General features: G+C 42.1%; 1 protein-coding gene across 6 annotated transcripts in view; it reads left to right on the forward strand.

Moving 5' to 3' along the window:
• The window catches only part of myo9aa (myosin IXAa), a 366,573-nt gene that overhangs the window by 156,284 nt on the left and 194,887 nt on the right, over positions 1 to 15,402 (forward strand). For 4 of the 6 annotated variants that reach the window (XM_063071043.1, XM_063071045.1, XM_063071047.1 and 1 more), the window contains exon 7: positions 9,176 to 9,276. In XM_063071043.1, the coding sequence (XP_062927113.1) occupies positions 9,176 to 9,276 (101 nt within the window). The remainder of the gene's footprint in view (positions 1 to 9,175; positions 9,277 to 15,402) is intronic. The other 2 variants (XM_063071044.1, XM_063071048.1) reach the window with 1 other exon arrangement.

Here is a 15,402-nt window from a genome sequence, read left to right on the forward strand (position 1 = left end):
GGCGGTAACAGGATGAGGCGAGGTAGGTTTACCTGTGTTAATTGCGGAAAGGAAGAATGTGTGTGAGGCCGGTGTTCTGTGCTCAGTGTCAGATTTGGGAAGTCCTGGAGTCTTCCAACCTCCCAGATGGTCATATCTGCACCCAGTGTGTCGAGCTGCAGCTCCTAAGGGACCGCGTTAGGGAACTGGAGTTGCAGCTCGACGACCTTCATCTGGTCAGGGAGAGCGAGGAGGTGATAGAAAGGAGTTATAGGCAGGTGGTCACACCGGGGCCATGGGAGACAGAGAAGTGGGTCACAGTCAGGAGAGGGAAGGGGAATAGTCAGGTACAAGAGAGTCCCCTGTGGCTGTCCCCCTGAACAATAAGTAATCCTGTTTGAGTACTGTTGGGGGGCGGGGGGGGAACAGCCTACCTGGGGGAAGCAACAGTGACCGTGCCTCTGGCACAGAGTCCGGCCCTGTGGCTCAGAAGTGTAGGGAAAAGAAGAGAAAGGCAGTAGGGACAGGGTCTTTGAATAGGCCGTCATCAAAAGAACTAACTTCTTGAACATGGTGTTATGTGCTGTATGTCAACAATGAATTTGCATTTTTGTAGATTTATTCTGTGTGATTTGCTTAGAATTAACCAGTCTTGCCTTAAGAATTACCACGTTAAAGGAATATGGTTAGCCTTCAGGAATCAAGATCCTCATTTAACATGAGGGCAACTCACTTATGACTGTCAAGAATCAACAGCCACAAATAAAACAAAATGATAAAAGTAGTGTGCATGTGAAACCTCCCCCCCTCCCCCCCCGTTGTTGAAAGTAGCAGGTATTTCCCAAACTTGATAGTAACTAAAGTTAAGTGTATCTTTTTAGTAGAACCACTTCTTTAATTATTCTGACCTTTCCATTATCCTAAAATATCCCCATCAATTGCAGTTGTTCTCGTTTACTAACTGGCATGCCTGAACCTTGAGTAGTTGCCTTCTATACAATACATGTGAGGTTTGCAAAGGGTTTTGACAGACCCTTTGGTTTTGTTAATATACACTCATTCTGGTCTCTGAAAAGAAGGTAGTCACTTCTAGTGCCCACATTATGCATAACCTTGCAGTACTGGCATTCCTTCGAGTTAAATAACACAATCATTTGTAGGCAGCTCCTTGTAAATCCATTTTCACATCCTGTAACTGACTAATGATCTGTAAGCTGTCTAATTTACTATCACTGACCAAGACATTATCAGTTTCTTCTGATATAGGTGAAAGATTCTGTGGTGTTTTTCAGAATAGGATCATTTTCCAGGCCTAAGTATATTCAACTTGCTTCATTAGAACAGTTTAGTTCACCATTTACTGCTGAAAGCAGAACCCTGGGCACTACTATCAATTCTCATTTTGCTTGTATTGCAAAATGAATCTCAGAGTAATATAAGGTGACATATTTATTTAATTATTGAGTTAAAGTGTGAAGTAGGCCCTTCCCAGCTCTTGAGCTATGCTGTTCAGCAACCCCAATTTAACCCTTGCCAAATCATGGGACAATTTACAGTGGGTTAACCTATTAACCCATATGTCTTTGGACTGTGGGAGGAAGTTGGAGCACCTGGGGAAAGCCCACGCATTCCATGGGGAGGATGTGCAGACTCCTTACAGATGACATCAGAATTTAAACTCTATACTCCAATATCCTGAGCTGTAATAGCATTGCACGAACTGCTATGCTATAATGGCACCCATATACATACTTTGAAAATAAATCAACCTTGAACTTTGAAAAGGCACTATGATAGTGTCTCATTTTCTTTGAAGAACCTTGTTGCATCTGTGATGATGAAACGTATAATGTAAAACAGAAGTTCATTTATTTCAAATTTAAAATTAAGCAAGGCACAGCAGCTCAGTCAGGGAGGTCTGTGCTGTCCTGTCAATCGCAAGGAATGCAAATAAACCATAGTCATTAAATAAGGAAACAGGGCTTTTGGCCCACTGAATCCAGGGCTGGAGCCATGAGGCAGCACTTCATGCTGAGCTGCCTCAGTTTCCTGTTGGTTGAGGTGTATTGAAGATAGTTTTCTAGGACTCAAGTAAAATTGTTTCTCCTTTGAGAAGAAACCTAGTGCATCGTTGGTATGTAGAAGGAAAGTGGAGCACCCACATGCATCATTACAATCATGAGAATGTACTAATTCCATAAAGGATAGGATTGAACCTGGGCTTTGAGGCAGTCACTCTATCTATTATGCTATCACATCACCTATTAGACATTTCAAAGGATATGACTATTTTGAAGTCAATGAGAGGAATGGCACAATGATTTTGGAATCTTTTGAAACTTGCTTAATCATTTCCTTCTAATTTCCTGCAAGGAAATATCCTTGCAGATCCCTGCATGGAAAACAGAAATAAAATTTCAAAATGCTGCAGGGCCTTTCTTTACTTGCATGTGAGATTGCTGGAAGGAAAAATCTTTGGTTGGTTGGCTGGGTTCTCTGATCTCAACAGTTCGCTGCCCCCGTGCCTGAATTTCTCTGAGGTATAATCAACAATGACTTGATTTCAGATGTGTTCAAGTTTATTGTCATCTGACTGTACATATAGACAACCTAATGAATCAACATGCTTTTGGCCCATGTGCACCCAGAAAACACATCACACACAACATATAAACCAAAATATTACCGTAAGTAAGTTAATAAAATATAATTCAAAGTTTTAGATCCTGTGCATGGAAGATGAAACAGGAGACATGAAATGGTCACAATGCAAGATTATTTGGTAGTTGTTGTTAACTTCTGTAATGTGCAGCAACTTTACCAACTTTGGTGAATTGTTTTTTAATATTGCAAATCTGATGAGAGAGAACATAACAGCAGTGCTTGGAGAAGATATTCTTGAGGGATCAACAAATGAGGTCATTTGGGTAGAAATTAGAAGGAAATGGACACTGGTAGAGCTATATTCTGGATCTCCCAATAATTAGTGGGAACTTGAGCAGAAATTGCACATAGCTCTGCTAATAGAAGACTTCAAGTTTCATAGTGTCAGCTGGGCTATCCAGAGTGCAAAGGATTTGGGGCAGAATTTATGTGGTGCATCCAAGACAGTTTCCTCACATGATTTATAGAAGAACCTACTTGGGAAGGAAGAATACTGGACCTGGTGGGCCAAGTAACTGAAGTGGCAGTCAGTGACTCCTTTTGGTGTTAGTGATCACAATTCTATTAGTTTTTTAAATAGTTATGGAAAGAGATAGAACAAATTAAAGTCCTGAACTGGAGTAGGGTCAACTTTGAGGGCATTTGGTAGGATCTTGCTGGGATTGACTGAAGGCAAAGGAATAGTTGACAAGCTGAAGTCTTTTAGCAAGGTCAGGTCAAGAGTCTAGGTGCAGCATTTTCTTGTTAGGATGAAGGATAGACATACTAATTTGAGAGAACCTTGGATGATAATAGATATGGAGGCTCTAGTAAAGTAAAAGGAGGAAATTCAGGCAGCTGGGTACAAATCGAGATGCAGCTCCGTAGAGATCGTGTTCGCGAACTGCAGTTGCAGATCAATGACCTTCGGCTTGTTAGGGAAAGTGAAGCGGTGATAGACAGGAGGTACAGGGAGGTAACCACCCCAAGGCTGCAGGACACAGATAAATGGGTGACTGTTAGGAAAGGGAAGAGAGAACATCATCAGATAGTGGAGAGCACCCCTGTGGCCGTCCCCCTCAACAATAAGTACTCTATTTTGAGTACTGTTGGTGAGTGGGGGAGACGACCAACCTGGGGGAAGCAATAGTGGCCATACCTCTGGCACTGAGTTTGACTCTGTGGCTCAGAAGGGTAGGGAACAGAAGAGTATGGCAGCAGTAATAGGGGACTCTGTAGTCAGGGGGACAGGTAGGTGATTCTGTGGACACGAAAAAGAAACATCGATGGTACTTTGCCTCCCAGGTGCCACGGTTTGCAATGTTTCTGGATGCGCCCACAATATCCTGAAAAGGGAGGGTGAGCAGCCAGAAGTCATGGTACATATTGGTACCAATGACATAGGCAGAATAAGGGAGAAGGTCCTGAAAAAAAGAATACAGGGGGTTACGAAGGAAGCTGAGATACAGGACCTCAAAGGTAGTAATCTCGGGATAGCTGCCTGTGCCACGCAACAGCGAGGATAGGAATAGAATAAGGTGCCAAATAAATGAATGGCTTAAGAATTGGAGTAGGGGGCAGGGATTCAGATTTCTGGATAATTTGGACCTCTTCTGGGGCAGGTGAGACCTGTACAAAAGGGACGGGCTGCAGTTGAATCCAATATTCTCGAGGGCAGATTTACTAGAGTTGTTGGGAGTGATTTAATCGAATATGGCAGGGGGATGGGAACCAGTATGATCAAGCTGAGGATGGGTTAGCAGGTTTACAAGTAGATGATGGGTGTAACATGAATGTAAGGAGGGACAAGCCAATGATTGGGTACAAATACAGACAGAGCAAAGAGTTAAATTGTGCCACAGTAGTAAAATTCAAAGTGGCAAACAATGCAGGACGGAAGGTATTGTATTTAAATGTGCATAGCATTTGGAATAAAGTGGATGAACTCGTGACAAAATTAGAGATTGGTTGGTATGATGTTGTGGGCATCACTGAGTCATGGCTGAAAGAAGGCCATAGTTGGAAGCTTAACATCAAAGAATATACTTTGTATGGAAAGGACAGGCAGGAAGGCATAGGCGGTGGTGTGGCTCTGTTGGTAGGAGATGGAACTACATCTTGAGAAAGAGGTGACATATGGCCAGAGAATGTTGAATCTTTGTGGGTGGAGTTGAGAAACTGCAAGGATAAAAAAAACATTTGGGAATCATATATAGGCCTCCAAATAGTAGCCAAGATGTGAGGTTGAGATTGCAAAGGGAACTGGAAGAGGCATGTAATAAGGATAATGATGCAGTTGTAATGGGGGACTTCAGTATGCAAGGGGATTGGGAAAATCAGGTTGGTGTCGGATCACAAGAGAGGAAATTTGTTGAATGCCTGCAAGATAGCTTTTTAGAGCAGCTTGTACTTGAGCCTACTCAAGGAAAGGCTGTCTTAGATTGGGTGTTGTGTAATACAGTGATCATGATATGATTAAATTCATACTGCAATTTGAGAGGGAAAAGCATAAGTCAGATGTATCAGTATCACAATGGATTAAAGGGAATTAAGAGACATGAGAGCGGAGCTTACCTTGGTGGATTGGAGGAGGATACTAGAGAGAATGATGGCAGAACACAGATGGCTGAAGCTTCTGGGAAGAATGGTTTACAGGGCACAGGATAGATATGTCCCACGGAGGAAGAAGTTCTCAAATGGCAGGGGTAGCCAACCATGGCAGACAAGGAGAGTTAAGGACTGCATAAAAGCCAAGGAAAGGGCATATAAGGTAGCAAAATTGAGTGGGATGTTGGATGATTGGGAAGCTTTTAAAATCCAATAAAAGGCTAATAAAAAGCTATAAGGAAGGAAAAGATGAAATATGAGGGCAGACTAGCCAATAATATAAAGCAAGATACCAAAAGTTCTTTCAACTTTACAAAGCGTAAAAGGGAGGTGAGAGTTGATATTGGACCACTGGAAAATGATGCTGGTGAGGTACTAATGGGAGGCAAAGAAATTGCAGATGAACTTAATGGGTACAGTACTTTGCATCTCTCTTCAACGTGAATGACACTAGCAGTGTGCTAGAGGTCTGTGAGTGTCAGGGAGGAGGGGTGAGTGCCATTGCTATTACAAAAGGAAAAAGTGCTTGGCAAACTCAAAGGTCTTGAGGTGGATAAGTCACCTGGACCAGATGAACTGCATCCCAGAGTCCTGAGAGAGGTTTCTGAAGAGATAACGGATACATTGGTCACTATCTTTAAAGAATCAATTGATTTTGGCATGGTTCCAGAGGACTGGTAGATGACAAATGTCACTCCACTCTTTAAGAAGGGAGGAAGGCCAGTTCGCCTAACCTCAGAGGTTGGGAAAGTGTTGGAGTCGATTATTAAGGATGAGGTTTTGAGGCACTTGGAGACTAATGATAAAATAAGTCAAAGTCAGCATGGTGTCTGTAAAGGGAAATCTTGCCTGATAGATCTGTTAGATTTCTTCGGGGAAGTAACAAGCAGTGTGGATAAAGGATGTAATTTACGTGATAGCATTTGATAAGGTGCCACACATGAGGCTGCTTTTAACACATTTAAATCCTATAGCTTTACAGGAGAGATGCTGGCATGGATAGCAGAATGGCTGACAGGCAGGAGGCGGTGAGTGGGGAAAAAAGGGGCCTTTTCTTGTTGGCTGCCTGTGACTAGTGGTGCTCCTCAGAGGTCGGTATTGGGACCACTACTTTTCACATTATTTGTCAATGATTTGGATAATGGAATTGATGGCTTTGTGGCAAAGATTACAGATGATATGAAGATAAGTGGAGGGGTAGGTAGTGCTGAGGAAGCAACATGATTGCAGTAGGACTTAGACAATTTGGAAGAATGGGCAAAAAAGTGGCAGATGGAATATGGTGTTGGAAAATGTATGATAATGCATTTTGGTAAAAGGAATAGTAGTGCAGACTATTATCTAACAGAGAAGGTTCAATCATCAGAGGTGCAGAGGGACTTACGAGTCCTCATACAAGACTCCCAAAAGGTTAATGTACGGTTTGAGTCTGTGGCAAATGTTGACATTTATTTCAAGCAGCCTTTATAAGAGACTAGTCAGACTGCACTTGGAGTATCGTCAACAGTTTTGGGCCCCATATCTCAGAAAAGATGTGTTATCATTGGAGAGAGTCTAGAGGAGGTTCATGAGGATGATTCTGGGAATGAATGGGTTGCCATATGAGGAGCGTTTGGCAACTTTGAGCCTGTACTCATTGGGATTTTGAAGAATGCAGGGGGATATCATTGAATATTACTGAATGTTGAAAGCACTAGATAGGGTGGATGTGGAGAGGATGTTTCCTATGGTTGGGATATCTAGAACGAGAGGGAACAGCCTCAAAGTTGGGGGGGGGGGGTGACCTTTTAGCACAGAGGTAAGGAGAATTTTTTTTTTGAGCCAGAGAGTAGTAATGTTCTGCCACAGACTGTGGTGGAGGCCGTCCATGGGTATACTTAAGGTGGAAGTTGATTGTTTCCTGATTGATCAGGGCATCAAAGGATATGGTGAGAAGGCAGGTGTATGGGGTTGAGTGGGATCCGGGATCAGCCATTGTAGAACGGCGGAGCAGACTCAGTGGGCTGAATTGCCTAATTGTGCTCCCATGTCTTGTGGTCTTAAATGAGCCCCTTAAAAAGTTTGAGAGCAGACTTAAGAGGGAAATCAGGAGGGAAAGAAGAGATTATGAGGTAGATTTGAGAGGCAGAGCTAAAGATATTGACAAGAGATTCTTCTGTTACATTAATCATAAAAGACTGACCAGGGAGAGACTAGATCCTCTTAAAGGCTATAGGGACTGCCCGTGTGTGGAGCTACACGAGATGGCTGAGATTTTTATTGTCTATTTCTCCTCCATGTCTACTGTGGAGACTATCACAGATTCCGAAGAAATGAAGCTAATAAGTAGTGATGTCTTGGATATTGCGAGTAAAGATATCTTTGTGGTGAAATGCATTCAGGTGGGCAAGCGCTGAGGGTTTGACCAAGTGCCATAGTGGACCTTATGAGAAGCCAGAAAGGAAATTGCGAAGGCCTTTGACGAGGTAATTCCTTTGCAGTTGGTTGCCATGAGTGAAATTCTAGATTTTAGACTGGAGTATGGCTCCAGTCTATTCTGTTATTCAGGGAAGATATCAGGGACTATGGTGGGCGTATCCAGAGCTAAAGGGCACAGCCTTAAAATTGAGGGGAGCCCTTTTAGAATGGAGATAAGGAGGAATTTTTTTTAGCCAGAGAGTGGTGAATCTGTGGAATTCTCTGCCACAGACTGTGATGGAGGCCATGTTTGTGGGTATATTTAAGTCGGAAGTTGATAGTTTCCTGATTGGTTAGGGCATCAGAGAATATGGGGCAGGTATATGGGGTTGAGTGGGGTTGAGTGGGATCCAGGATCAGCTATAATGGAATGGTGGAGCAGACTCGATGGGCTGAATGGCCTAATTCTGCTCCTTTGATTATGATCTGATGGACAGGCCAGGGAACAACAGGCCTGTGAGCTTGACTTCAGTTGTAGGAAAGTTACTTGCAACACTATGTACGTCTGTACTTGTATATACTCGCTAAACTTGCATCTCTACTTAGAGCTAATGCTCTCTAATCCGGACAGTATCCTGGTGAACTTATTCTGCACTTTCTCCAAAGACTTCACATCCTTCCTCTAATGGGGTGTAACTGCCACCTGTGTAGCCACTTTCAGGGAGTTATGAACTTGGACCTTGAGATCCCTCTGCTCATCAACTCTGTTAAGAGTCCTGCCATTTACTGTTTATTTTCCCCTTACATTTGACCTCACAAAGTGTAACATGCTACAATTGCTCAGATTAAACTCCATTTGACATTTCTCCATCTGTGTGACTGATCCATATCTTGCTGTGTTGTTGGACAACCTTCTTTACTATCTACAAGTGCACTAATAAACTTGTTAATCAACCTATCCACCTTTTCATCCAAGTCATCTATGTATATATCATAAATAAGAGGTTCCAGTACTTATCCTTATAGAATGCCACTGGTCACAGATCTCCAGCCAGAATAACATCCTGTAACCATTCCCCTCTGTCTTCTGTGGCCAAGCCAATTTTGGATCCAATCCACCAAGTGACCTTGTAACCTAACCTTTTGTGAGTAGATGGAAGTCTTATTTATTCACAGAAGTATTAAGACAGATAACTTTCATTTTAAAAAATGGAATGGAGCCTCGTGGACATGTTCTGTACACTAAGACTGTAGTGCAATTATTACATATAGTTTGAAAACATGCATCGGGGCAGTTGGAGAGGATCATCAATTGGTGGAACTTGCACTTCTGATTTTGAAGTAGTAACTCTGGAAGTCTGAAATAATGGTTACAATGGCCTTGAAGTCAAACAACATGTTCTATGTCAAGGCTCTTAACAGAGAAGTGATAGTGATAAATATATGTGAAAGATTGCTCTCAGAAAGAGCTGAGGAAAGAGGAGGGACAATTGATTATAACACTTCTATAACATGTCTGTTAACTGGAACACGTTTGATTTAAATTTAGCAGGACAGTTTTACAGTTGAGGGGGAGGATCTGAAACATGACTTTGAGCGCTTACAACTGGCAATGGAGATGGTAGGATTCCTTCCTAAAACCCGGAATCGGTGAGTTGATTATCCAGAAGTATGTATTGTGATCATGTATTGTTGAGGCAGATGCTATAGCATTAACTAATAATATGAAATCGTGTAAAATTGTGGTTTTGGCTCTGAAATTTATATGCTGAAAGGTGCAATGTTACTTTGGTTAATTTTCAATCTTCATTCAGATTTGGTGTAAATATAGTGGTATGGAATTAAAGCACTGTAGTAAAATTTTGTGAAGCAGTTTGGAATGTATGATACCAGGGCCATGACTGCCATGGGGACTTATTTGCCTTTTCCATACTAAGACTAAGCAGTGGATAAGCAAAGGAACATGCTTATCCATTAATACTAATAATAAGCAAACAAACTTGATGAAGACGTGTCGGTGCACATCGGCGACTCTCTGCGGGCTGCAGGAATTTGTACCAGTTTTCCTCTTAAATATACTCCTTTTGAACTATTTTTGCTGCAATCTGCAGCATGTAAATTTCGTCTTAACAATGGACTACAAAATTACATCAATGATCTTCAGATCTCACATTCAGTGATTAAATGTGGAGCAGTTAAGCGTGGCTCCTTTAAGGGTCAATACTAAGGCCAAGGCCGAAAACGTGGCAGGAAAGGTGGGATTCAAACCAGGCTGAGGCGTAGAGGGATGAGGCCTCTTCTGCCTACCATCTTGTTGGCGAATGTACAGTCACTTGAAAACAAGATTGACGATCTTGGAGCAAGGTTGCTGTATCAGAGGCAGATGAGGCAGATTGCAATCATTGAGACTTGTTAGCAATGGAGACGCCAGATGTAGCTATCCAACCAGATGGTTTTACTATTTTCAGAATGGATCGAACCTCAAATTCTGGTAAGGAAAGAGGTGGTGGCGTATGCTTTTTAGTCCATTCTTGTTGGTGCATTAGCATTGGGGCTATGTTGACTTCTTGCTCCCCTGACTTAGAATAACGAAAAATTAAATGCAGACTATTTTATTTGCCTCGGGAGTTCTTATCTGTGATCCTGACCACAGTGCTGTTTGTGAACAAGAAATGGCCCATTCCGACGCATTTCATTTCGAATTATAGTCGTCGACTTTAACCAGGCCTATTATCATCAGCATGTAACCTGTTGTACCAGAGGTCCTAATACACTAGACCATTGCTACACTACGACAAGTAATACCTATCGTTCCTTTCCAAGACCGCATTTTGGCAAGTCAGATCATTTGGCTGAACTCCTGCTACCTGCATACAGACAAAGCCTAAAAAGCAAGGCCCCAGAGGTCAAGACAACTAAGAGGTGGTTGTGGGAGGTTGAGGAACAGTTACAGGATTGCCTTGAGTCAGTGGACTGACCGTGTCCAAGAACCCATCTGAGAGCCTGAGTGACCACATCAGGGTCATTACAGACTTTAAAACAGCTGTAGATGAGTGTGTCCCCACAATATCATTCAGGGTTTTCCCCAATCGGAAGTCCTGCGTGAACAATGAAATCTGGAATCTGGGTGAAAGGCAGATCAGAGGCATTTAAGTCTGGAGATCAAGGATATTACAAGAGGCACCAGTATCTGGAAAGCCTTCTCTTGGGTAGAGAAGATTCCGGACTAGACTGGAATCAAGGAGGGATGCACAACAGCTGTGGCAGTGTTTGAATGCCATCACCTCCTACAAAGTTAAATCTTGTGACATAGGGGACCACAGAGCTTCGCTTCCAGATGAGCTCAATGCCTTCTGTGCTTGCTTTGACCACCAGAATAGGGAGGAACCATTGCACACCCCCATGTCTCCCTATGATCCTTTGGTCTCAGTATCTGAAGATGACATGCAGACTGACTTCAAGAGAGTAAATCCAAGGAAAGCATCCAGTCCAGATGGAATACCTGCCTGAGTACTGAAGACCTGTGCTGAGCAACTGGCTGGTGTGTTCATGGATATCTTCAACCTCTCGCTCCGGCAGTGGGTGGTACCCACCTGCTTCAAGCAGGCTTCAATTGTACTGGTGCGCAAGGAGAGTATGGTAATCTGTCTAGATGACTATCGGCCTGTGGCACTTACATTCACAGGCTTGAAGTGTTTTGAGAGGCTGGTGTTGACGTATATCAGCTACTGTCTGAATGGTGACTTGGGTTTGCTCCAATTCTGAAGCATTTGCTATTGACTTGCTGTTATTTCATTGGCTCTTCACACAGCCCTTGGAACATCTGGACAGCAAAGATGCATATATCAGGATGTACTTTTTTGATTACAGCTTTGCATTTAACACCAAAACTAATCAGTAAATTGAAGACATGGGTTTTAATACCCGCTTGTGCATTTGGATCTTGGATTTCTGCACTTGCAGATCTTAATCAGTTCAGATTGGCAAAAACATTTCCACAATCTCCATCAGCTCAGGAGCACCACAAGGATGCGTACTTAGCTCCCGGCTCTACTTGCTTTACACCTATGACTGTGTGGCAAAGTACAGCTCCAACACCATATACAAGTTTGCTGACGACACCAGTGTTGTGGGCCATATCAAAGGTGGTGATCAATCAGTATACAGGAAAGAAGTTTGTTACATGCTCAAGGAGATCTGTTTTTTTTTGTGAGAATGATGTAATGGTCTTTTGGAGGTCACCTGATATGACCTTCCCACCGATGTGAGGTCACGTGATGACATGTGCCCCGTGACTACATAAGGGTCGACTCTGGTGATGCAGTAGGGTTATTGAGTTTGTAGATTTCCAAGTAGAACGTGTTGTGCCTCCGTTTCTGTTGCGTGTTTGTTTTTGTGACGCTGTTTCATTTTTAAAACGGAAGGTGCGTTCTCTCACAAGGTATTGTATTTGGACTGGAAATTTGTGGCTGGAAGTGCCAATTTACTCAATTCCGACAGTTTTTGAAGGGAGAGTGAAGAATTCATCGAAGTGAAGGATCAAGAGAAGTCGGCATCGTTTGGCAGTTTAATAAAGAATCGACCTTATTGAGTCTTCGTTGGAGAGAACCTGCATTGAGATAACTCTTGCAATAGGGCAATGAGTTCATGGAAAAAGTCAGTCTCTCCCCCCCTCTCCCCCCTCTCCCCCCTCTCCTCCCCCTCCCCCTCTCCTCCCCCTCCCCCTCTCCCCCCCTCTCCCCCCTCCCCCTCCCTCACCCCACTCCCCCTCCCTCACCCCCCTTCCCCCTCCCTCCCCCCTCTCCCCCTCTCCCCCTCCCTCTCCCTCTCCCTCTCTCTCCCTCTCTCCTCTCTCTCTCTCTCTCGTCAGTTGATTTAAACTGTTTATTTTCGGCATCGGGAATCCTGTGGACAGAACCAGCAGTAAAGTTGCGTCTGTGAAGAAATCTTTCTCCAGAGAAGTCTCTCCCAATTGAATGTGTAAAGCTGTTGGATTTTTGAAGTTATCGCTTTAAGAACTGTATCTGACTGTATCGCTTTAAGAACTGTTTCCGCATTTAACGCTTTAAGAACCAGAGCCGAGTGGAGTTGATGAACGGCTGCGTACCTGTTAACCTCCGGTTAAAGTTTTCCTTTGTTTGTTTTTTTCCCTTATCGTTTATATGTGTTTAATAAATGTTTGGTTGTTTTTATAAAACCTGTCTCGATTAATATTCATTGTTGCCGGTTACGTAACATAATTTGTGGGGGCTCGGCCAGGAAATATTCTGATTTTTTGAGTTTAAGTGCTGGTAATTGCCATTTCGATTTGGAAAAGGGAATACCTGATTTTTTTTTTTGGTTTGATTGGTGTGTGGTTGTATTCGGCAACAATGAATATTGACGAGTTTTTGAAGACGCCTGACTTGGGATTTTTAGAGAATGCGAGAAAACCTGTGGTATTGGAGGTTGCTAAGAGTTTGGATATTAAAGAATTACGAGAAATTCCACCAAGGCTTTCATACAAAGAAAAATTGCTGAACATTATATTAACTTGGAATATTTTGAGGAGGAGGTGTTAGAGAAGGTTCCAATGAGTAATCTGGAAATGCAGTTGCATCTTGAACAGTTAAAATTTGAAAGATTTAAAGTGGAAATGAGAAAAAGAGAAGCTGAAAACCAGAGGAAATTTGAGCTGGAGATGGAGAAAATAAGATCTGGGAATCAGTCTTCTGGCTCTACTAAACAATTTATTGCTAGTTGTGAGGTTGTTTTGGCTCCTCCATTTAATGAAGCTGATGTGGATGCATATTTCCAGCATTTCGAAACAGTTGCTCTGAGTTTAAAGTGGCCGAAGGACCAATGGCCAGTGATGTTACAATGTGTAATTAAAGGCAAGGCACAACAAGTTTATACAGTTTTAAATGCTGAACAAGCAATGGATTATGATATTGTTAAAGAGAATATATTAAAGGCATACAAGATGATTCCGGAAGCTTATAGAGAAAGATTTAGAAGTTTAAAGAAATTGGTGGAAAAAACTTATGTGGAATTTGCCTATGAGAAATCTGGGTGTTTTGAGAGATGCGTTTCCTCTAAAAAGTGAATGGGGGGTATAATAAATTAAAAGAGCTGATTTTGCAGGAGGAATTTAAAAGAAACATTCCTGTTGAAGTGAGAACATACTTAAATGAACGGGACACTGCTACATTGCAGGAGATTGCTAAATTGGCTGATGCGTATGTTTTAATTCACAAGAATAAATTTTCTCCAGGTAAAACTTTTAAAAAGAAAACTAGCACGGAGAGTCAAGGTAAATCAGACATTAAATCTGAAGTTAGTGAGAAAAGTAAAGATGAAGGGAGACATGTGAAGGAAAGACATTTTGGTATTATTTGTAATTATTGTAAGAAACCTGGACATGTAGTGGCTAATTGCTTCCGATTGAAACGGAAAGAGAAAGAAGTGGCCCCAGATGCTTGTGTGCAGCATATTGGAAAACCTGTAACACCACAGGGTTTAGAAAATATTACTGAAGATGTGTCAGAGTCTGACCAAGTTAAGAAGGGATATGAGGCTTTTATAACAGAAGGATTTGTATCCTTGAAAGAAGGATCCAATGCAGTACTGATAAGGATACTTTGAGATACTGGAGCTTCACAATCACTAATATTAGATAGTGTGTTAAGGTTTAGTGATGAGTCTTGCACTGGTGAGGTAAATTGTATAAGAGGAGTAGGGAGTGCCCTTATGCCAGTACATTTACATAGAGTAAATTTAAGGTCAGGATTAGTTACAGAGGTTGTTAAAGTAGGACTACAATCCAGTTTACCTGTGAATGATGTTTCTCTTTTGTTAGGAAATGATTTAGCAGGTGGACAAGTTTTTCCTGAAGTGCATTTGACAATAAATTCCAAGTCTGAGGAACCACAGAGGAATTCTGACACAGATTCTTCCTGTATGGTAACAAGAGCTATGGCTAAAAAGATTGATGTAAAGGATGTGGTTGTTACCCATGACAGTTCAAATCAAGATTTGAATTTTGAGGATGTATTAGAAACTTTCTTACCTACCTTATTTGATCAGGATTTTGGTGGTAAGTGTGATCAGGAAGATTTGTCTTTATCTTGGAAGGAGATGATAACAGAGCAGGGTAGGGATCCTGAGATAGTTAAATTAAAAGAACAAGCTCTTCCAGATAGTGAAATTGGAAAAGTACCAGTTGGATATTATTTTGAAAAGGGGGTATTAATGAGAAAGTGGAGATGGCCTACAATTCCTGCTAGTGAGGAATGGGAAGTTAATCATCAGGTTGTTGTTCCTAAAATTTACCGAAATGAGATTTTGACAATGGCTCATAGTATTCCTTTGGGTGGTCATCTAGGGGTAAAGAAAACTATGAACAAAGTTTCTAAACATTTTTATTGACCTAGTTTAAGACGAGATGTGGTGACATTTTGTAGAACGTGTCGTACGTGTCAAATTGTTGGTAAACCTAATCAGGTTACTCCAGTGGCTCTACTGCAACCAATTCCTGTATTTGGTGAGCCGTTTTCAAAAATCATTGTAGACTGTATAGGTCCTTTGCGAAAAACTAAAATTGGACATCAATATTTATTAACCAACACACATCAAAGTTGCTGGTGAACGCAGCAGGCCAAGCAGCATCTATAGGAAGAGGCGCAGTCGACGTTTCAGGCCGAGACCCTTCGTCAGGACTAACTGAAGGAAGAGTGAGTAAGGGATATGAAAGCTGGAGGGGGAGGGGGAGATGCAAAATGATAGGAGAAGACAGGA

The sequence above is a fragment of the Mobula hypostoma genome, chromosome 18 (genome assembly GCF_963921235.1).
Source record: "Mobula hypostoma chromosome 18, sMobHyp1.1, whole genome shotgun sequence".
NCBI classification, from domain to species: Eukaryota; Metazoa; Chordata; class Chondrichthyes; order Myliobatiformes; family Myliobatidae; genus Mobula; species Mobula hypostoma.